The sequence below is a fragment of the Thermobia domestica genome, chromosome 4 (genome assembly GCF_964235325.1).
Source record: "Thermobia domestica chromosome 4, izTheDome1.hap1.1, whole genome shotgun sequence".
NCBI classification, from domain to species: domain Eukaryota; kingdom Metazoa; phylum Arthropoda; class Insecta; order Zygentoma; family Lepismatidae; genus Thermobia; species Thermobia domestica.
This window is the reverse complement of record NC_137457.1, coordinates 320,460,822-320,483,928: the sequence shown is the minus strand read 5'-3', so window position 1 is coordinate 320,483,928 and position 23,107 is coordinate 320,460,822. Positions and strand designations below refer to the sequence as shown.

The 23,107-nt window shown below is 35.8% G+C and overlaps 1 protein-coding gene across 1 annotated transcript in view; it reads left to right on the top strand.

The window, feature by feature from the left end:
* The window catches only part of LOC145684374 (chordin-like protein 1), a 268,863-nt gene that overhangs the window by 125,398 nt on the left and 120,358 nt on the right, over nt 1-23,107 (top strand). The window contains exon 3 of the mRNA XM_081756620.1: nt 3,944-4,080. Within this exon, the coding sequence (XP_081612746.1) occupies nt 3,944-4,080 (137 nt within the window). The remainder of the gene's footprint in view (nt 1-3,943; nt 4,081-23,107) is intronic.

Below are 23,107 nucleotides of genomic sequence, written 5' to 3'. Positions count from 1 at the left end.
TCCATCTGTCGGTCTATCTGTCGACAGGTATCAGAACAAAAATGATAAATAGACAGCGAGAAACGTTTTTTAAAAACCAATCCAGCGTTCCATCTTCTAAATTAGGTTCAAGAAAAGAATCCATCTTCTAAATTAAGATCAAGAAAAGAATCCATCTTCTAAATTAAGTTCAACAATAGAATTCATCTTCTAAATTAGGTTCAAGAACAGAATTCATTTTCTAAATTAGATTCGAGAATAAAATTCACCTTCTAAACTAGGTTCAAGGAGAGAATCCATCTTTTAAATTACGTTTAAAAATAGAATTCATCTTCTAAATTAGGTTCAAGAATAGAATTCATCTACTAAATTATATTCAAGAATAGAATTCATCTTCTAAATTAGGTTCAAAATAGAATTTATCTTCTAAATTAGGTTTAAGAATAGAATTTATCTTCTAAATTAGGTTCAAGAATAGAATTCGTCTACTAAACTAGGTTTAAGAATAGAATTCATTTTCTAAATTAGGTTCAAGAATAGATTTCATCTTCTAAATTAGGTTCAAGAATAGAATTCATTTTCTAAATTAAGTTCCAGAATAGAATTCATCTTCTAAATTAGGTTCAAGAATATATTTCATCTTCTAAATTAGGTTCAAGAATAGAATTCATCTTCTAAATTAGGTTCAAGGATGGAATTCATTTTCTAAATTAGGTTCAAGAATAGAATTCATCTTCTAAATTAGGTTCAAGAATGGAATACATCTTCTAAATTAGGTTCAAAAATAGAATTCATCTTCTAAATTAGGTTCAAGAATGGAATTCATCTTCTAAATTAGGTTCAAGAATAGAATTCATCTTCTAAATTATATTCAAGAATGGAATTCATCTTCTAAATTAGGTTCAAGAATGAAATTCATCTTCTAAATTAGGTTCAAGAACAGAATTCATTTTCTAAATTTGATTCGAGAATAAAATTCACCTTCTAAACTAGGTTCAAGGAGAGAATCCATCTTTTAAATTACGTTTAAAAATAGAATTCATCTTCTAAATTAGGTTCAAGAATAGAATTCATCTACTAAACTAAATTTAAGAATAGAATTCATTTTCTAAATTAGGTTCAAGAATATATTTCATCTTCTAAATTAGGTTCAAGAATGGAATACATCTTCTAAATTAGGTTCAAGAACAGAATTCATTTTCTAAATTAGGTTCAAGAATAGAATTCATCTTCTAAATTCGGTTCAAAAATAGAATTCATCTTCTAAATTATGTTCAAGAATGGAATTCATCTTCTAAATTCGGTTCAAAAATAGAATTCATCTTCTAAATTAGGTTGAGGAATAGAACTCCTCTTCTGAATTCGATTAGGCTTCGCATATGACTTAGGGGGTCCAGAGATCGATTCTAAGCAAAGTTACCCAAGAGACAAGAAATCAGACTTTCTCGTAAAATCTCGTAGATTATTGTAGAAGTCTCGTCTCAATTCTCGAAGTGTCTCGTCTCGAAAGTTTTCTACTCACGTTTCGTAAATTTATATCATGCTTTTTTTTCTTAATTTCATTCAGAAGTTATTAGAATTCTTTCACGTCACGAAAGGTCTACAAAGTATGTGTATTACAACAACATTTCATCTATATTTGTTATTGGAGTATATTGTATAATGATTTTCGTGTCTTTAACACGTTAATAAATGGTCTTCATTGTGTTCGTACCTTCACTTTATCAATTCATAGTTTCAATACTGTGAATCATGTAAAATTAAAACAATGTTTTAAGATTTAAAACTTGGGTAAACTAGTGTTTCCCACGAAACTTGAGAAAATTCTCGTCTTCTCCCAAAAATGAGACAAGAACTGTCGTGTTTCTAATCTAGTCTCGAATTTAAAAATGTATTTCTTGTCTCATTTCGTTTTCGAGACGAGATCAATAGAGTTCACCGAGAATCATGAGGAAATTTGGAAACAATTTGAATTAAGAGGTAGTGAACTTTGATCTAGAAAGCCAGATAATAGTGAAGATGCAATTCGGTGTCGTGATCATACAGATAAAGCTACTTATATATATTAAAATATTTTTAAATAACATGACTCCTATCCAAAACTATACTAAAAATTTATTAATTGATTTCGAGTTTTGCAGCGACGCTATGTGAGACGTAAATTTATAGCTTAACGTGGTATGCGAACCACATGAGCTCCCGCCGGGAATATAACCCGTGTCTCCCACGCCAAATTCACATACACTAACCGCTTACCCACAAGGGAGCTAAACTGTACTGAAGAGTACACTATTGGTCATCAAAATTAAAACATCACGAAGGAGTTATCCGATTGATCCAACAACTATAGTTTGTTCACTTTTATAGGTTGACCGAAACTTTACGGTGAATAGGGCGAGGAAGACCCGTACGGCGGCCTCCTCGCTCCCCTAACCTGAATCCTTTGGGTTTTTATTTGTAGGAGCACCTGAAAAGTATAGTGTACAGAAACGACATACACGAATTGGAGCAAAGAATTCGTGATGGATTTGCAATGATTCGTAATTTGTTTATGCGTTTCGATTGTATACGTGAATCACTGTTACGTCGTGCAGAATATTGCATTGAGGCTTACGGAGGTTACATCGAGCATGTGTTATAAATATTATTGTTTCGTGAATTCTTGTTCAGTGTATTATACAGAACACAAAGGATCTATACTCTATTAATACGTCATAGTACGGAAATTTGTGGTGGACAACATCGTGTTCAAGGGTTTTCTCGAGATCCCCTTTCCTCCAACTTTTCATTCTACCACGTCTTTCATCTTTCACTTGCAATATCTATTATATCTACTGTTAAAAGGAAAGTTATGCAAGTGTTGTCTACCACTTTTTTAATGTTAAACTGTGTTATGTGTGGTTGCATAATTGCGAACATTAAAATGTTTGATACTGTGAAATTGACAGATGATTATACTCACAGCTTAATATACCGATAATTAGATATTTTCTATCAAAACATATTTTCTCTTATTCGTACTTTCATCAGGGTTTCTCTACCCCAGCTTCCTCTACAAAATTAGTTGTGCCGTTACGACTAACTTCGAAACATGACTATTTAGATAAAGACTAGTATTTGCTCTATATATTTGCTTCTGATATTTGCTCTTTCATATCTCTTCCAGTTTTCGAGCTGGGCAGCTTCAAAGTTAAGCTTTTAAGCTTTAAGCTTCGCACTATATATATATACAGAGTGTCTCACCTAACTTTACCATCTGAAATATTTCCGAAATAACAAAAAAAAAAAAAAATGACAAATCTAATTACTTAAAAATGTACCCATGTTAAGGGAATATAATATTCTGTGAGCAACAAGTGCCCCCAGAGGCCCCATCATGCTATGTTGTTCATTTATCATGTGTGTATATTCCACCTTAACTCTACAACACTTGTAGCAATTTTAACCAAAGTTGGTGCATAAATAACTTACAAGAAACACCCCTAGCACCGCTAGAGCGCGGGTAAAAATAGGATTACATGTACAATAACCCCTAAAAATAAGGCAACACTTCGTAACTTAAAACATTGTTGGTTGCCTACACAACAGGGACAATACTTCGAAATGCATATCCTACGGAGGATAGGGTTCATATACTTTAAATAAACCTATTTATCCGGCGCGGAAACAGAGTATTTCAAACAAGAACAAGGCCGAAGGTATTGTTCGTCATTATTTGTCCTGTGAAGAACGGACATTTCAGTTAATAAGGACTAAAACACAAGAGGGACACGTACTTACATCTGCCGTTACACCAATGTGGCAATCCTGACTGATAATGCACAAAACCAGCTCTATTTGTCCTCCAAAATCCCAACTTGTCTTCTTCCTTACTGTACGTATACAAAATAACAGCGACTTTACACAGCAAATGCTGTCAAATGGATTATAATTAATATAAGTTTCTCTTGTTTTGTTTTATCAGGTTTCGTGGGAAGTCAACAGACAAGCTCTGGAGCTACATGTCCATTCCGAGAAGATGAGTACCGAGTCGGTCAAAAATGGTATCCACAATTGGAGAATATGGGAACTATTTATTGTGTTATCTGTGAATGTTTTCCGGTAAGTCAACTGAATTTCTTTATTATTTTACAACATTCCGTAGCTTTCTGTATTTAAATGAATATCACTGAGCAGCTATAAAGTCAAAGCTTGTTTTCTAATTGTACTGTGTGGCTGGATTAATGTTTTCCTATTCCCTCTATTGGAAGAAGGAATTTTGTGACATTTTTATCTTGATATACAGGGTGTTTCGAAACATCAACAAGTTTTGGAAGGCAACTACGCTAGGTCCCATAGTACTGGAGCTATGGACCTTTAAAGTTCTTTATCCATATTTTCGGCAGCCCATAACTTCGAAAGAAAGCATTTGTGCGCCCAGATTGGTCTATACTTTTCGTTTTTGCTTGGTGTCAGGGATCACCTCCCAAATGTTGTCGGTGATTTTTTGAAACACCCTGTATATCAAGCTAAAAATGTCACAAAATTCTTCTTCCAATAGAGGGAATAGGAAAACATCAATGTGTATTAAGTTAACGCACTAAAGTCAAACGTAATGCTTTTGTGACAAAGACTCGTTGTAATTTTTTGCAGTACAAATATAATTGCCAATTATAATGCTTATCACAAACACCTTTGTCGCTTTGGATGTGAACAGTGCTGCCAACTGAGTACATAAAATATTCACTACAACGCATCAAACTACAAGAACGTTAAAATTATTCAGAAATGAACCTGGGGAAATTCTTAGAACTTAAAAAGTTGTCTTTCGTTTATTATTGTCTGCACTTTTAGTTTGGAAAGATCTGAGTAAACCGTATTTCTTTCTTCTTCTGTGATTGGCATACTGTTTGAGCTGACGTTAACAACACTAGATAATTGCTATGAATATGGACGCTGTGTGAAAGGTCCCCTAACAGTCCACTCGGTAGATCCTACGTAGGCTAATTGTCATCATGGTAGGGGATTGGTAATGCGAAAATAAAGGTCAATAGTACATTCGCGCCTCCGTTCAATCGGTCAGATTGAAAAGGTGGGCTCATGGGCACCCCATGAGTTGATACCGGCCAACAAGAATCGCTGTCTCGAGATCGATGGCTCCGTGCAGTCCAGATTAGTACCAGATTAGTTAACACTGGCCAACAAGAATCGTCGTTTGGAAATCGGCGGCTCCGTGCAGTCGGTAAGGTGAAAACGTTGAGCTTGTGGGCACCACATTAGTTAACACTGACGAACAAGAATTGCCGTTTGGAAGTCGGTGGCTCCATGCAATCGGTAAGATGATAAAGTTGGACTCATGGGCACACCACGAGTTGACGCCGGCCAGCAAGAACCGCCGTCTCGAGATCGGTGGCTCCGTGCAGTCGGTAAAGTTGAAAGGTTGGATTCATGGGTACCACATTAGTTAACACTGGCCAACAAGAATGGGCGTTTGGAAATCGGTGGCTCCCTACAGTCGGTAAGGTGAGAAAGTTTGATTTATGGGTACCACATGAGTTGACACCTACCAACAAGAATCTTCGTCTAGAGATCGGTGGCTCCGTGCAATCGGTAGAGTGAAATAGTTGGAGTTACGGGTACCACACCAGTCACATCAGTAGACACAGGCCAACAAGAATTGTCGTCTGGAGTTGCGAGGTTTTCTGAATACAGGGTCCGGTAAAAAGACCTTCCGGGAGAGGTATTTGGAGAGAGCGCTCTCTGAGTTGTAGTGAGGATACTGCGGCGAAGGGGTTATCGATCGTTAGCGGTATACGTACCATTTTCAGTAGTCGCAATGGTGTGGCGCGGTGAGCATCATCCGTTTGTTGTGGAGAAGTATATTCTTAATGGTGGTTCTGTGATTACCACTCAGCGGGCATTTTGCATTCGGTTCGGACTTGGCCGACATGTTTCTGTTCCGAATAGAAAACCTATTCAAGTTTGGGTATCAAACGTGAGAGAAACAAGTTTTGCAGTGAGAAATATCGCTTGATCGAGCTGTTTAAGTACTGAACATACTTTGGAGATATCGCTTGACCGAGCTGTTTAAGTGCTGAACACTTTGGAGATATCTTTCTTGACCGAGCTGTTTAAGTGCTGAACACTTTGGAGATATCGCTTCACCGAGCTGTTTAAGTGCTGAACACTTTGGAGATATCGCTTGATCAAGCTGTTTAAGTGCTGAACACTTTGAAGATATCGCTTCACCGAGCTGTTTAAGTGCAGAACACTTTGGAGATATCGCTTGACCGAGCCGTTTAAGTGCTGAACACTTTGGAGATTGCTTTATGGACGCACATGTCACATTTTCCGGCATTGTTGCGGTCCGAGGTCAGCTAGGTAATTTATTTCTCAGTACATAACCTCTTGATCTAAAGTTTGATATCCAGACTTGCAACTATTAAAAATGGCATGCATACCGCTATCGGTTGATACCCCCTCCGCCGCTGTAACCTCACCACAACTCATACAGCGCTTTCTCCAAATATGAGAAGTCTTTTTGCACCGGATCCTGTATGAGAAACAATCAGAAAAGATACCTACATCGGAGTGTCACTTCTGAGATGGAAATAGATATACTTATGACAGTCACAAACGGTCAAGATAATGGTTAGATTTTGTTCAAGGCGGTTTCTGGAACCACTTTTCCACCTACAGAAAGTGTTGTTGCTGATATGGGGGTTTATGGTAGGAGTATCCATGATGTCTTTTTCAGACGAGGTGCAACATCACTGCAGATCTGAACTACGGAGCTGCATTCTGTGAAATGCACCGCAAACTTACAAAGGACCTACAGTTTAAAGTAAAATTCGAACCACCGTAACCATTAGACCAACAAGAAAAGCTAGATACCGTAATGTCCATAAGAAAATTTAGAGAATTTAACTAGGAACTTCTTACACGAGATGTGTCCACTCTACCGCTGATCTATAAACTAGTCCTTTGTGATACTTATGGAATGGTGAAGAAAGTTCACGTAGGTATTTTAGTTTTCTAGAAAGTGTACATGTCATCGTTTCGAACACGCGCACCAATGACACAGCTGAGTCACAATTGCGTGGGTTTTCTTCAAAGTGGAGATCCCCGTCATGGGTTTCGCCCGAAATAATTTCCTACTCATGGTTATTCTCTGAAACTGACGAGTCCGAGTCTAAAGTTGAAATCCGTGGATCTACCTGAATGGAATCTTTTTGGTTCTTTCTTACCTTTTTCCAGGGAAAAACCACGACAACAAACTTGTTTCAGGAAAAGCCTACGAAACTAACGTTCATTCAATCATTACGACGGAGCCGTTTGAGCATCATTTACCCGAAAAATATGCAAATATGCATTTTGACGGCTCCGTGGTGTTTCCCTTTCGCGGCGATTGCTCGAATATTCATTTTGTGTGCTTTCCCCAAAAGAACATTGTCGTGGCTTTTCCCCGAAAAAACCGATCCGAAAGAGCCATGAAATAATCAATTCAGATAGATCCACGGAGTTTAACTTTAGTTTCGGGCTCGTGATTTTCTGAGAATAACAACAAGTAGAAAATCATTTCGGGCAAAACCCACAACATGGAAACTCATTTCGTCAAAAATCCACATAACTGCTAAAAGGTTCAGTGGTGTTTTCCCGTCGTGGTGATTTCCCAAACATTAATTTCATATGCTTTCCCCAAATGAAGAATGCTGTCGTGGTTTTTCCCCAGAAAGTAAACGAAAAGAATCAATTCAGATAGATCCACTGAGTTCAACTTAGTCTCGGACTCGTGATTTTCGGGAAAAACCACATGCTCAAACTCTATCAGCATGTGAAGGAATTTATTGCCTGGAATTTATGACTTTCATGTGAAATGTAATCTTGAAAATGTTATTGTTTCCCCTTCTCCTATAGCTTTCTTTTTTCTATTTTGGACCATTTCTAAGTTGACGACCTAGGAAAGTACATTTATTACAAGTGCTCTTTAAAAGGTAACAGTATTTTTTTTTTATAAAAAGAACACGGCTTCTTCCCGTCACGGCCATTTTTACAGAACTTAACAAATGAATTGGTATAACCAAAACCGGAAGTTTCAAGAAGAAAGCCGGAACCAAATGGAGGCTCAAAAAAGAAGTTACATATATGTATATATATTCACACATATACAAAATACTATTACGTGGAAATGTAGAGGTCAATATCCAACAAATAATAAATAAAAAGAAAAGAAGGATTTACGTTACATGCAAGTTGCGTAATGACAGATTTTAGCTTGTACACCGTGCATGCCATTACAGGCGCGATCTTACTGCCATCTGTGAAGGAAGAGATTAAAAGTTCCTTAACAGAAGCATGAAATTACATGTCTCGTCCCGCCCCTTTACCCCCTCCACCTTCTCTCTCTCTCTCTCTCTGTTCCTTCCGTATACTTAAAAGTCTTTACCTTTCTTCATACCATCACATCACACTACCTCAAGATGATGCCCTTCCTCTTGTTACGTTCCGTACAAGAGAAGGGGGAAATGAGAGAAAGAAAAAAAAACAAGTACGCGAAAGTTGACGTTTTAAAGTCATAAAGATTTCTGATGGAAGCTACTAACATTCATGTCTTTTTTTTTTTTCGTTTCTTTTGTGGTTGTTAGGGAACTTTTTTGTATAGAAAAAGAGTAAAAATAGAGACAGAGAGAGCGAACAAATGTTAGGTTTGTTGTGTGAACTGGGTGCAACCCTTCTCTCGCACGGAAGAGTGCTATTGGTTGTGTCATGAGGATTATCAGAAAGCACTTTTTATTCGAGACCATTGGCACGAATGTTCAGCAAATGCTTACTCTTCGTGTGAATATCGGCACACACACAGATACACACACACATGTATAGGTATATATCGTATCACGCTTTCAATCGGGCTTATTTCAACCCTACATACAACATGTTTGATATCGTTTTATTTTGAATTTAGCTAATAAATTTAATGCGAAAATCTTAGAATTTGAAATTCTTGTCTGTAACGTTTTAATACACATGCGCTACAACAAACACGGATTTCGTCAGGTGTGGTACTCATACTGTAGCCAAGTATTTTTAATGGCCTGAACTGATGGAGCTGGTGGGTTAAGCCTAGAAATCAACTGCATCCAGTGGCGGATCCAGGGGGCGATCGGGGCGATTCCCCCCCCCCACACACACACAAGAGGAAACATTTTTAAATTTTATATATAAATAAAACCCATCCCATAGTTTGGAGCTCTTAAAAGTAGCTCTAAGTATGAGTATTACAACCCACCGTTCCCCCCAGCCCAGAAGTCCGTCCTGGATCCACTCCTGACTGCATCATAGAAGAAAAAGCACGATTCTAGCAATTCTCAGAATCTCATTAACGCAGTCCTTTATGTAAAATCCTCTGCGGTAACCATCTTTTTGTTGGCAACCAAAGATTTCTTTATTTTACTCGTACGTATTGCAGTTGCGATATGGTTAGTGAAGTTTTCTGTGAGTCTGAGGGTTTACCGAAAGCTTATTAATAATTGTCTACAATCCTCTAAATGTACTTTTTCTTATTTTTCTGATAAATGGACAGTATATTCCTAAGAATTTACATAATTAAATTGCATCTTACTTTAACAGTTTCGAGTCTGAATCTGGTTTTCTTGATTACAGACAATTTGACTAATAGTGCAGTAGACAGGTTAGTGTTAATGGAAGCAGCAAAAATCGCAATAAATCTTCTGATTTAATTGCATTTCATTATGCAAAGTTCAGTCCTGAAATCATTGGTAAATCATTGGTAAATCATTAAATCTCTTTTAAAAGACCACCTCTCTAGAAATCCAATTTTAGTTAGTGATTACTAGAGCAACCCACATTATGCTTTATTTAATTATGCTTTATTTATTTCCAAATTATGCTTTATTATGCTTTATTGTTAATTTCAATCATTGTTAATGTTACGTTAATCGTGTATAATGTTACGAATGAAGGGTTGCACCCAGTTCACACAACAAACCTACCATTTTTTCGCTCTCTCTCTGTCTCTTTTTTATTATTTTTTCTATAGAAAAAAATACTATCCTAACAACCACAAAAGAAACAAAAAAAGACATGAATGTTAGTAGCTTCCATCAGAAATCTTTATGACTTTGAAACGTCAACTTTCGCGTACTTGTTTTTTTTTCATACGATTTAATGTATAATATTTACTATACATTAAATATTCTAAATACCTTGATCTATTTATTAATATTTGATGCAACCAGTTTCTTTCATATTTAATGAACTTTCTACTTAATGCACTGTAAAGAGATATGCTTTACTCGAGTCAGTTTTTTTCTATCACTTGTGTGCGCCTTAGAGCTGCATATATACAGAAAGGGGAAATAAAAGACGCAACCAAAAAGTACAGAAAGTGCTCAAGTTCAAGAGGTACACATAGTGTGAAGTTCTTGTGTACTATTCATTGTTAGCCGAAGTTTTCTTCTTGTTTCTTTTCTCCACATCAAAGGATTACACCGAAAAGTTTACAGAAATAAAAATAAGTTTTTCATTATTGCATTGTTATGTTCTCAATGATTTTGTATTGTAAATATTGGTTTTAAAAAATATTAATACAATATGTTAAACTTGAAGTTAAACAGAATTTTCCGAGAATTGTGCTCTATATTTTAAATTATGTATTATGCTTTATTTTCTAAAATTATGCTTTTAAAATTAGTTTCTTCTTTACCCTTAGACAACCACAACCATGTTCAAGGTACCAACTATATGTGAAAATTCCTGTTATGCTTTTTATGCTTTTGGGTTGCCCTTGTGATTACCGTAAGAAAGTTGGTGAATTATTCATAACTTGGAAACTATTTTATATTTGGCAAAAAGTGACGCAAATGGAAACCGACTATATGCGCTTGAATACCAGAGGAAAGTGCTTCTTCTTAATGCCACCAACAGATGTCGTCCGCATGCAAGGGTACTGATTTATCAACGAACATGAGACTTGCCAATCATACGATAATTTATCGTGATATATGATAATTTAACCTTTAATGCTTCATACGATAATTCCCTTGCGATAATAGGTGAATATACGATAATTTTAGAACACACTTGAGCTCCTCCGTGGCTAAGCGGTTAGCGTACGCGCCTTTGGCGTGGGAGACCCGGGTTCGATTCCCGGCGGGAGCTCATGTGGTTCGGATTCCACGTTAATCAGTAGGTCCACGTCTCATATAGCCTCGCTGCTGAACGGGACGTTAAACTCAAAATCAACTCAACTCAATTTTAGAACACACACTTTTTTGTTTTGTTTTCGAATGTGCAAAGTGCATTAAATAACACACATACTGAGATTTTAACAGCCATTCCCACTAAAATAAATCCATAACGATTTGAGAATTAGCAAATGGCAACCCTGTATTCATTCTTACGTAAATCCAATTGCGTTTACTAGGAGGTGAAAATATTGTTGTTGTGTAGAGTAGCGTTAATAATGTTTTTTAAAGATGGTGGGGACAGTGACACCGATTTGGAGTTCGAAACTGAAGATCCCTAGGTAAATTTATTATACAGGGTGTCCCAAAACTAGATATACAGTCCCGTACTGATCAACTTATTCCTTTTGATATTAGTTCTTATTGCTAAGTATTAGGTAATCTTAGTTTCTTTATTATTTGTTCTTAATGTCTTTTTACTTATATCTTAAGCTCGGAACAGCCGAAGCAAATAAACCAATAAGCTAGAATGTTATACTTGATCAATGCATTGGTGTATACCTATTTTGGACCATCCTGTATATTATTGTTATTATTAGTAGTATTAATACTTATTTCTACAATTATCACATTCATTAAGAATATAGACTATTTTTTATAATATACGATAATTTTATAGACGAAAATCGATAATTTTGTTCTCTGAGGTTGGAACTCTACTTCTGGCCGTGCTACACGACGGAAGTCAGTGTGAACTTCTACATATATTAAGGTTGGTGTAAAGGGACAAGTGTTGCCAATAGATGTCACTACAGTCTTCGTATCTCTTCCATGAATTATTTTACCTTTCACGATAATTTACAATTTCTCTTACAAATTTCAACCTAGGGACTTCAAATTTTTAGAGACAGAACTTCATAACCTATCAAAGGCAACAAATCCGTGAAGATTTTTCATTTAGAATTTTCACCATTGTTGAAACAGTTCCGTTGTTAAAGGTTGAGATATCCATGTCAACAATCAGGCCATTTCAACAATGAAGAAAATTCTAAATAAAAAATCGGCATGGATTATTGCCTTCGATAGATTATGAAGTCCCTTTTCTAAAACTTTAAAGTCTGTAGGTTGAAATTTATAAGAGAAATTTCGTGAAAAGTAAAAAATACATGGGAGAGGTACAAAGATTGTAGTGCCATTTATCTGCAAAACTTGTCCCTTTAAACCAACCTTAAGGAAGAATCCGAATTACCATAATGTGTTCAAATTTCAAGGCTTTCCCACCCGAAATCGAATCCAGGACCGCGGCAAAGACGTGCGTGCTAGCAACTAGATCACAACTAGATTAGCGTTGCTTAACACACAGCCAAAATCTAATGTTTGTGGACAAGGGGAAATGCACAGACCAGAACCATATATTCCTTGGAAAGTGGAAAGAATCAATCATTGTTCCATTTCACAAGAAAGATGACGAAACTGATTGTAATAATTAACGAGGCATTTCTCTTCTGTCAACATCCTATAAAATCCTTTCAAACATTCTATTAGCAACATTGACTTCATACACAGATGAAATTATTGGTAATTATAAGTGCAGATTTAGACAACTATCGACCAGAAATTTACTATTCGACGAATGCTCGAAAAGAAATGGGAATACAATACCCCGATACATAATTTATTTATTGATTTTAGAAAGCCTTACGACTCGGTTAGGGGGGAAACATTCTTACAGAATTTGGAATACCGTAAAAGCTAATTAGAGTAATTAAGATATGTTTAAATGAATCCCAGAGTAAAATCCGGGTAGGAAAAATTCTTGTCCAAGAGCTTTCATGTCGAAAATGGCCTGAAACAAGGATATGCGTTGTCGCCATTATTATTTAACTTCGTTCTTGAATACGCTATAAGGAAAATCAAAGATAGCAACCAGGGCCTAGAGTTGAACGGTATCCACCAGGTTATGGAGCAGTGGCGTATTTACGATTTTGTTTCGGGAGGGGTTTTGATAACTTTCGGGGGGGGGGGGGGCTTTGCCTGAAAATGTTAAAATTCTGCAACATATTTCATATACTTTACTTAAGTAAGTAAGATTTCGGGGGGGGCTTAAGCCCGGAAGCCACCCCCCTAAATACGCCACTGTTATGGAGTATTGCTGATTATGTAAATTTAATACGGGATGATAGCATAACAATAGAAAGAAATGCAGAGCTCTTATTGAACGCTTGCAGGGACATGGATTTAGAAGTAAATGCAGAAGAAACTAAACACATGAAAGTTCGTCAGGATCGTAATACTGCAAATTATGGATGCATTAAAATATTAAATAATATTTTCGATAAATTGGATACTTTCAAAAATCCAGGATCAATATTAATAGACCAAAACCATATTGTCAAAGAAATTAAATGTCGACTAAAAGCAGTGATATGATGTTACTATTCAGTTCAAAATCTCTTGTCATCGCGAATTCTGTCGAGGAATTTGAAGCTTAAAATATATAAAACAATAATCTTGTCTGTTGTACTGTATGGTTGCGAAAACATGGTTGTTTACTCGGAAGGAAGAACATAGATTGAGAGTATTTGAGAACAAGATCCTGAGACAAATATTCGACTCGCAGAATAACATGAATAGGGAATGGTGGAAACTTCATAACGAAGAACTACATAATTTATACCGTTTAACAAACATTGTTAGGGTCGTCAAGTCTAGGAGGCTCAGGTGGGCAGGTCCTGTAGAAACATTTTGAAAGTTTCAACGGAAAGCTTAATCAGAAAACTACGATTGGGAAAACCTAGGTATAAATAGGAGGACAATATTAAGATGGATCTCGCAGAAATAAGAAAACAAAGTAGAAATTGGGTCCAGTTAGTTAAGGACAGAAGTCAATGGAGAGCTTCTGTGAATGCGGCATTGAACATCCGGATTCCATAGGCCATAGAGTTAGTTAGATATTTTTTTTTTTTTTTTTTTACGTATGCTTGGAAAAATATGTACTTTTAGAATGAAGGTGATTGATCAGATTTCTTTTGTAGAAAGCTATACATATTCAAACACAATGTGTAAGAATCAAGTAATTAAATCAAAACCTGTTAAAAGTTATTTTCCTAATAGCATTCTCACGAACATGTTATGGAATCCAAAAGCAATTATTATCCCTAAAAGGAAGTTACTTCCTGGGAGCACGTAGTATGTGTTTTTAAATAGAGGAACCACCTTCTTTTTTTTTTTAACGAAAAATTCACATCCTGTTGCTGATTTCCTGCAACAAACATTAGAAGGGAAAAAAAGAAAAAAACTCCGAGAAATAAATGGTAATTCTGTAAAGAGGAGAGTGAGAATTCCTAAACATGACCTCGGCATTACAATGTATAAGAATGTAGTTCGCGTGTTATTATTCCATGAAGACAAACTGACACGAAACCGCAATTCAAAGCACCTTCTTGTAGAAGTTGTTTCTAAGCTGGCAAACATTTACACTTTTTTTGAAGTGTATAGAAGAAAAATCAATTGGTAAAGAATATTCGATGTTTGACAATAGAAAACTCCTTTTAAAAATGTTTTGCAGTTTCTATTCTACTTGGTGCTGCACACAAGACGATAAAGTTTGTAGAGATTTTCACGTCTCATTTCTTCTCGTAAAGTTTTTCTAAAAGTCTCGTTCCTTCTCGTAAAGTTTTTTAGAAGTCTCGTTCCTTCTCGTAAAGTTTCTTTAGAAGTCTCGTTTCTTCTCGTAAAGTTTTTCTAAAAGTCTCGTTCCTTCTCGTAAAGTTTTTTTTTAAAGTCTCGTTTCTTTTCGTAAACTTTCTTTAGAAGTCTCGTTTCTTCGCGTAAAGTTTCTATAGAAGTCTCCTTTCTTCTGATAAAGTTTCTATAGAAGTCTCGTTTCTTCTGAAGAAGTTTCTTTAGAAGTCTCGTTTCTTCTTGTAAAGTTTTTAGAAGTTTCGTTCTTCTCGTAAAGTTTCTTAGAAGTTTCATTTTTTCTGTAAAGATTTTTATAACTCTCGTTTCTTCTCATAAAGTTTCTTTAGAAGTGTCGTTTCTCCTCGTAAAGTTTCTATAGAAGTCTCGTTTCTCCTCGTAAAGTTTCTTTAAAAGTCTCCTTTCATCTTGTAAAGTTTTTTTTAGAAGTTTCGTTCTTCTCGTAAAGTTTCTTTAGAAGTCTCATTTCTAAAGTTTGGTCCTAATTCTTCCATTTGACTTCCTTTTGTTGCAGATAGATCATGGCCGCATGTAGAAAGATAGCTGTATCAGCAGCCGCAGTCCATAAAAGATTTCCGGCAGAATACGGGGACAATGTCTTGCCGCAACGGGGTGTCTACGAATGGATTGGGAAATTCAAAAAAATGGTCGCACAAGTGTTACGCACGAGGAAGAAGCGGGACAATCATCTACGGTCACAAATGATGATAACATTTAGCGTTTACGTCACATGGTTCTGTTAGGCACTCCGTTGCGGCAAGACACTGCGGATTGAGGCTCCTGGTACACCTTCCAACCACAAAACTCGGATCACTTGTCTGTTGTTCCTATTTGGTGCAAACTTCTAATGAGGTGACAAACGGCGCCGATTTCTCTGTAACTTTGGGGGAGGGGGGCATTCATAAAAAAATGCATAAAACCATACATATAACAATAAAAATACATATTCATAACAATACATGGTGAAGCTCCTCCGTGGCTAAGTGGTTAGCGTACGCGCCTTTGGCGTGGGAGACCTGGGTTCGATTCCCAGCGGGAGCTCATGTGGTTCGGATTCCACGTTAATCAGTCGGTCCACATCTCATATAGCCTCGCTGCTGAACGGGACGTTAAACTCAAACACAACAACAACAACAACAATAGCAATACATGGGGGTCCACATGAGGTTTGGAGGGCCCGGGGCTCCTCGGCCTTTCCCCAGGATCGGCGCCCTTGGAGTTGGCCATAATCTACCTGCAACAAAAGAAAAATAAATAGAGAAATTAGGATCAAAGTTTCATAGCACGACCACACCAGAATAATAATAATAATAATAATAATAATAATAATAATAATAATAATAATAATAATAATAATAATAATAATAATAATAATAATAATAATAATAAACGAGGGCAAAGGTCAGAACGATGAAAGAAAAATTATAGCTAAATTGCGGATTATTTTTTGATATACCCTCGTATCTAATTTCTTCTGACAGTGACCCAAAAGATCCTAACTACTTGTAATTATTCTATCATTTCTAAATATTCTAATAACATTTCATTATTTTCTAATAAGCATTTATAATTCTTTGTTCGCAGCAATTAGAAAAATCTTTATCAAAACACACTCAATAAAAAAAAATTAAAAATGGAGATGACTTTTTGCAGAAGTCTAGAGAGCAAAAACTAAATATTTGAAGTGCTAAAAAGAAATGGCGGGAAAAACAAAAGCACGATAAACGCGAGAAGATAGGAAAAAAATAGAAAAAAAGAAAAACAAATCTCTTTCAGCAACGTCATAAAGATTTATCGATGGCGAACTTGTAGAGTTGTGTCAAAAAGATTGATTGAAAAGTCAGATAAATTTTGCAACTTTGTGTTTAACAACAGGCGTTTCCACGGCAACACATTTTTCGGCGCATGAGTAGTCCGAGGACAAGGTTTGTCTTGTGGTGGTGTTACTAGAATGTTGAGATTTGGAGGTCGCTGACTTTCCCTTGCAGTGTAGACAACCACGCTTTACTCTTGTGTTTGGCGGGATCGTATAACACCTCATTTCCGTCGTGTAACCCAAACAAGATGCATTAACTTCCATCATTCAGTACAATAATAACCCACTATATTGAGGATGTTGGAGGATGTGGTTTACACCTGTGTTTTAACTTTACCACGATATAATGAAACATAATATTATATTAATAGCTAAAAGAAATCAACAATTTCGTTAAGATCATTTCGTTTAGTCCTCCCTCCTGATTTAGTGGCTAGCGTGTGTATTTTCGGTCACGTGGTTCCGGGCTCGATTCCCGGTGCGAGAATAAATAATAATAATTTCTTAGTCATCCGTTTCCTTTATCCTACAGAGAATATCCATAGAAACTATAATTTTTTTTATATATATCACTATATCACTTAATTTCTATTAGCAACATTGATCCCATACGCAGATTAAATTATTAGAGATTATCAGTGTGGCGGATTTAGGTGAAATCGATCAAGCTACTTTATTATTTGAAAATAACCTTACATATTTTAAATTAATAGCATCTGACGACTGAAAGAAGATACGATTTTTATAGCAGCATTCCATAGTAGAAGCTCAGTAGCATATATTTATGGATATTTACGTCACTTCGCACTTAATAACGATTCCACTTGCGCCGATGAAATCAAATAAGAAATTTGGTACCTTTGTTACTCGTTCATTTGTTTTTCTGCAGTGGGGCTATATTAAATTAAAATCTACAATTGAATTTATGTTTGACAGCTACTTTTATTTGTTTAATTGTCTTAGACTAATGTATCTACATCATATTTTCCTTATACTATACAACTTAAGCCAATGCGTAAGCCTGTATGAATTCAAAATATAATTTCCAACCCTGAGATCATCTCATCTTAACATTTAACAATCTCTCATAAATGTTTAACATCCTTTTTTTTTTTTTTGCCATGAAATTATCTTAGACACGATAGTGTAGTAGTGTAATAGCAATATCATAACATGGATTTGCAATCTTTGAAAATAGCTTGTAAAAATGCGAAAAGTGTAGTAAGGGAACACGGTATTAACGATTGATGGTATGTCACAACAAAACATAAAATAGTGACGTACTCTACCGGTATCTACAATCATGCCTGTTGTTCTGTATGGTTGCGAAACATGGTCACTTACTCTGAGGGAAGAACATAGAGTGAAAGTATTTGAGAAAAGGATCCTGAGAAGAATATTCGGAACGGGAATGGGGAATGGCGGAAACTTCATAACGAGGAACTACATAATTTATATGGTTTACCCAATATTGTTAGGGTCGTCAAGTCTAGGAGGTTTAGGTGGGCGGGTCATGTAGCTAGAATGGAAGAAAGTAGAAACGCTTTCAAAGTCGAATGGTCAATCGGAAAAGGACCATTAGGAAGACCTAGACGCAGATGGGAGGACAATATTAAGATGGATCTCGCAGAGATTGGAATTCAAAGTAGAAACTGGATGCAGATAGCTAAGGATAGAAGTCAGTGGAAAGCCTTTGTGAACGTGGCATTGAATCTCCGGGTTCCATAGGCCACAGAGTTAGTTAGTTAGTACTCTACCGGTACATCAAGAAACGCTTGTTTCATTGCAAAAGAATCGTCTACGGCATGAACCAACAAACTTTACTTTCTAGGTTTCATTGCTCTAACGGGAATGAAACAACTGGGAAGTGGAAATGTAGGACGCAATGTATAACGTTGGGAATGGTTTAGCGTTCTATATAAGGGATGGAAAGTAATTTGTGCAGAATGAATACAGATTGTGTGAAAAAGACAAAATGTCTACACGTGAAAAAGTAGACGAAAGCAAGAATAACGGTTGCTGTATTAGCCATGTAGACGAGCGGTAAAGGCAGTCAACTCTGGAGCGTGAGATCGTGGGTTCAAATCTCATCGTCGATTATCATTTATTTTTCTGGGGAAAAAATCAGTGATGAATGATATCGTGTATCCATTGTACTGGAAATCGGTAATTATTGTGGGGAGTGAGAAGGGTAAAAACATATCAATATACATCGGCGTGGGAACAAGAATACAAAAGCTTTCATGTCCAAGATAAGTGTAACTGCATAAGTGAAACGTGAAACGTGAAACTATAAGAACAAATACGGAGAAAAATATGTTTAATAATGAACATGCGGAAATACAACAAAAGCATGCATTACACACAACACTATCATTGGTCGGTCGGTCGAACTCCCTTGCATGCGATCGGTTGACTGTTTGACGACAATATCTTTTAACTCTATAAAAAATAAAAATAATTACAAAAATATAATTAAATTATGGCACTTGTACCGATTATGGCTCGGGTCCCTAATATGGCCCCCCACCATATCTCTGCACATTTACGTTGATGCTACTAGGTGACAATATAAACTATGTCCTCATGACAAGCGTAAACATATTTGCGCGGCTCAGAGGACATAGTTTATATTGTCATCTAGTAGCACCAACGTAAATCTGCAGAGATATGGTGGGTGGGCCATATTAGAAACCCGGGCCATATTAGAAACCCGAGCCATAATCGATACAAGTACTATAATCGGCACAAGTACTCATACTAAAACTATGAGTGATATGATGTTCACTTTCTTTAAGACCATGGATGGCCCAAATGTACTACTGATTGATTGCCACACAGTCTACCCGGCTAGTGCAGGTGTGCAACTAACAATCAATTATCTATTTATGCATCATCATGTTCCCGGAAAGCAGAACTCAAATTTAGACCAAGGAAGTTTCCAGGACATCTTCCATAATAACTCAGAATCCACCATCTATACTTGCAGTCTGTAACCCTCTGTGGAGAAGGTTGAAATCTCAAACTACCGATACAAGATTTTAACCTCCGAGTTCAAATGGTGATCATTGAAATATGATAAATGAAACCATTCCCCCCAAAACAAATCCAAGACTAAATTCGATGGAATAAACTTCTGATCGAAATTTTGCGAAACGAAAATAAAATAAAACAAAAACACAAAATATACAAACTGAAAATTTTAGAAGATGAAATGAAATATTCGGTCATATCTATTCCCGGTTGCACTAAGAAAACGTTGGTTGTATTTAAATACTGAAATATCATTTCTGTAACTAGACTGTAAAATATCTTGTACTGCTTTGCTCTCATTTGTACTGCACTCCTTTGTACACATATTTATCTCTTATTTTGTACAAAATTCCAATAAAGCAAACAACAAAGTTAGAATTAAATTCCTAACTGCTTAAAGAAATAGCATATCTACCGTTTTATCTGTTTATTTGACATTTTCCTATTGGTTATACAAAGCTTACAACATTTTTTTTTAAAAAAAAAATCCTTCATGTTTCTCAAAATTAACATTCTGTTGTATTAATTTGACTGTTCAATAATGACGGGCAACTTGCACATATTCTATTTACAGTTGAATACACTTTAAATTGAAATTGTTCTTCCATAAAACTTCCCAAAAATCAATTATTCTACATTTGACAGTCACGAATTTACAACAAACCTCTAAGTTTCTTAAAGCAGATTATTCTGACTGTGGTGGACTAAATCTGTATTGATACTCATTCTGTAAATCTTCATTGTTTACTTTTGTGCCCCTGAAATCTCATGGTTTGTTCTTGTGCATCCGGCTGCAGGATTTACTGCCCTCAAAGCAACCTGCCACAGTAGCCCGGAACAACATTTTACCATTTTAATCGTGAAATATTCATACAGTTTATAGGCACATATTAAAAATATACAAACAATAATATCGTAACGTACACCTATTCTAATTACATTTATTACAAACAAAATTACACTTATTACACACGTCAGAAGTGTGTCCATAGTCCATTCTGTGTTTTATTGCTGAGATGAGTTTCCCATCAGACGTCAAAACGGACATTTCATTCGCACCAGCATAAAATATGAAATAGTATTTTGAAATAAACGAATGTTATGGAAATTGTGTCATTACTTTCTGGATAGACCTACTGATTCCAAACCTTTTGTATCTTTCATGTTTTTTTTGTTGAACCTTCATTATAGATTGCACCCTTTATTTAGATAAGACATTTTTATTTAACCATATCGCTTACATGTAACATCCCTTCAACGCAGCTCTAAATAAGAGTTTTATTTACTTTTATATGGGAGTAGAGAATGATGTAATATTTTAGGAGGTGATTAGAAAATGCTGTAAAATTTTGGAAAGTTAGTAGAGAATGATGTAATGTTTTAGGATGTGATTAGAAAATGCTGTAAAATTTTGGAAAGTTAGTAGAGAATGATGTAATATTTAAGGTTGCGAGTAAAGAATGATAAAATATTTTAGAAAACGGGTGGAGAATGTTGTAATATTTTAGAAAGTAACTAGAGAATGATGTGATATTTCAGAATCTGAGAATGTTGCAATATTTTTCAAAATGGTTAGAGAATTATGCGATATTTTAGGAAGTAGGTAAAGAATGAAGGAATTTATTAAGTATGTTTTACACAGTAGATAGAAATGTACTATTCATAAGTCCTTACTAGAGACCGGATGTTAGGCAAAATGCCTATTCCTTAATATTAAAGGTATGATAAAAAATAACATTTTTAAATTTATATGAGGGGTTATAGTTACGATTTAAGCCAATTTTATTTTGTCTATTTTGCCTATTTCACCCGTTACTGCCTAAATAATTGTTTTAGTGCCTAATGTTGCCTATTCTTTGCATTTTCTTCAAAATAAGCCTTCATTAGGAAGATATAAAACTTATACAATATCAATAACACACACACCACATATATATATATATATATATATATATATATAATGTGTTTGTAAACACAAATACCTGGTACGTTAGAATATATATACCGTAAAGTAAAAGAAGACATTAACAAACAGATATGTTTCTATATTCTTTGAACATTATCTGTGACTTTAATCTATTTTTTAATCGTGTTGACTATTTATCTCAGTTATTTCCTGTTACTTTTTGTGCCTATTTTTTATATTTTAAGTGCCTATTTGCCTGCCTATTTTCCATGTTTTTAATGCCTAAACATCCGGTCTCTAGTTCTTACCCTTTTCCCAATCTTTGTAAGAACACAATAGTTCGGCAAGAATTTGTCGTTATTAACTGATAAGTAACAGGAGGTTTCATTCTTTAATTTATGTATTTCTTTATGCCATGAAATTTCTTCTGATCTATATGATAGTTCTTTGTACCGTACTCTGAAACAACAAGAAAGCCATCATCTACTTCTATGATATAAGAAAACATAAGCTTTTTGATCTCTTTTTATTACGAACCTAATCACCACATTGTCGTAGCTAAGTAGGCCTTTAACTGGACGAGTGGATCTCTCCCAACAGAGGGTGAAAATGTGACGCTGGTCACGTATACAGTTTGATTCTCACAGCACGCACGCTGAAGTCATACAGAGACCAGAAGAATTAACACCAAATCCTAGTAATATTTCCTCAAGAACAAGTAGGTATGTGAAATCTAGTCTGGACGTATCGCTCAGAGTTTCTACTTGATTCGTCTGATGATACTGGGGAAGAGGAGTAAATGTATAACGAAAAGCTACTTTATAATAGCAAATCGGAAATATTTTCGTGTTTATTCCATTTATTCTTCCCAGCTCGTGCTGTGTGGACTTTGTGGTAGATAAACACCGTACTCGTGGGTTTCTCGGAGTTTTCCCGTTTCCTCCCACTTTCTTCATTCCACCATTTCACTCATTTTTCATCATCACCGTCTCCTTTAGCCTAACCGGCATAACCGTGGGACGTAAAACTTAAAGATTTCATTTCATTTTCCCATTCATTCATTTTGCTGTTTCAAGTATTCGCTAATGGGGAACACGATGGGTCAGTGGTAGAGCGCTCAACTCTGGTGCGTGGTGTCCCTGGTTCGATCTCTGGTAAAGTAGTGATGGACATCGTGTCCGTGGGTTTTCTCGGGGTTCTCCCTTTTCCTCCCACATTCTCTTTCACCAATTCGTCCATGATCATTCCTTTGCCTTAATCATAGTCTCCCTTAACTAAAAAGCATAAACGTGGGACGTTAAACTGAAAGATTTCATTTCACGAATTCGCTAATGATTTGCCTGCATTCAAGTATTATTTTAAAAAACATAATGTACTTAAAAACGGTAAAAAAATGAAATCTTTGAGTTTTACGTCCGACGGTTATGCCAGTTAGACTAAAAGAGACGGTAATTATGAGAAATGAATGAAATGGTGGAATGAGGAAAG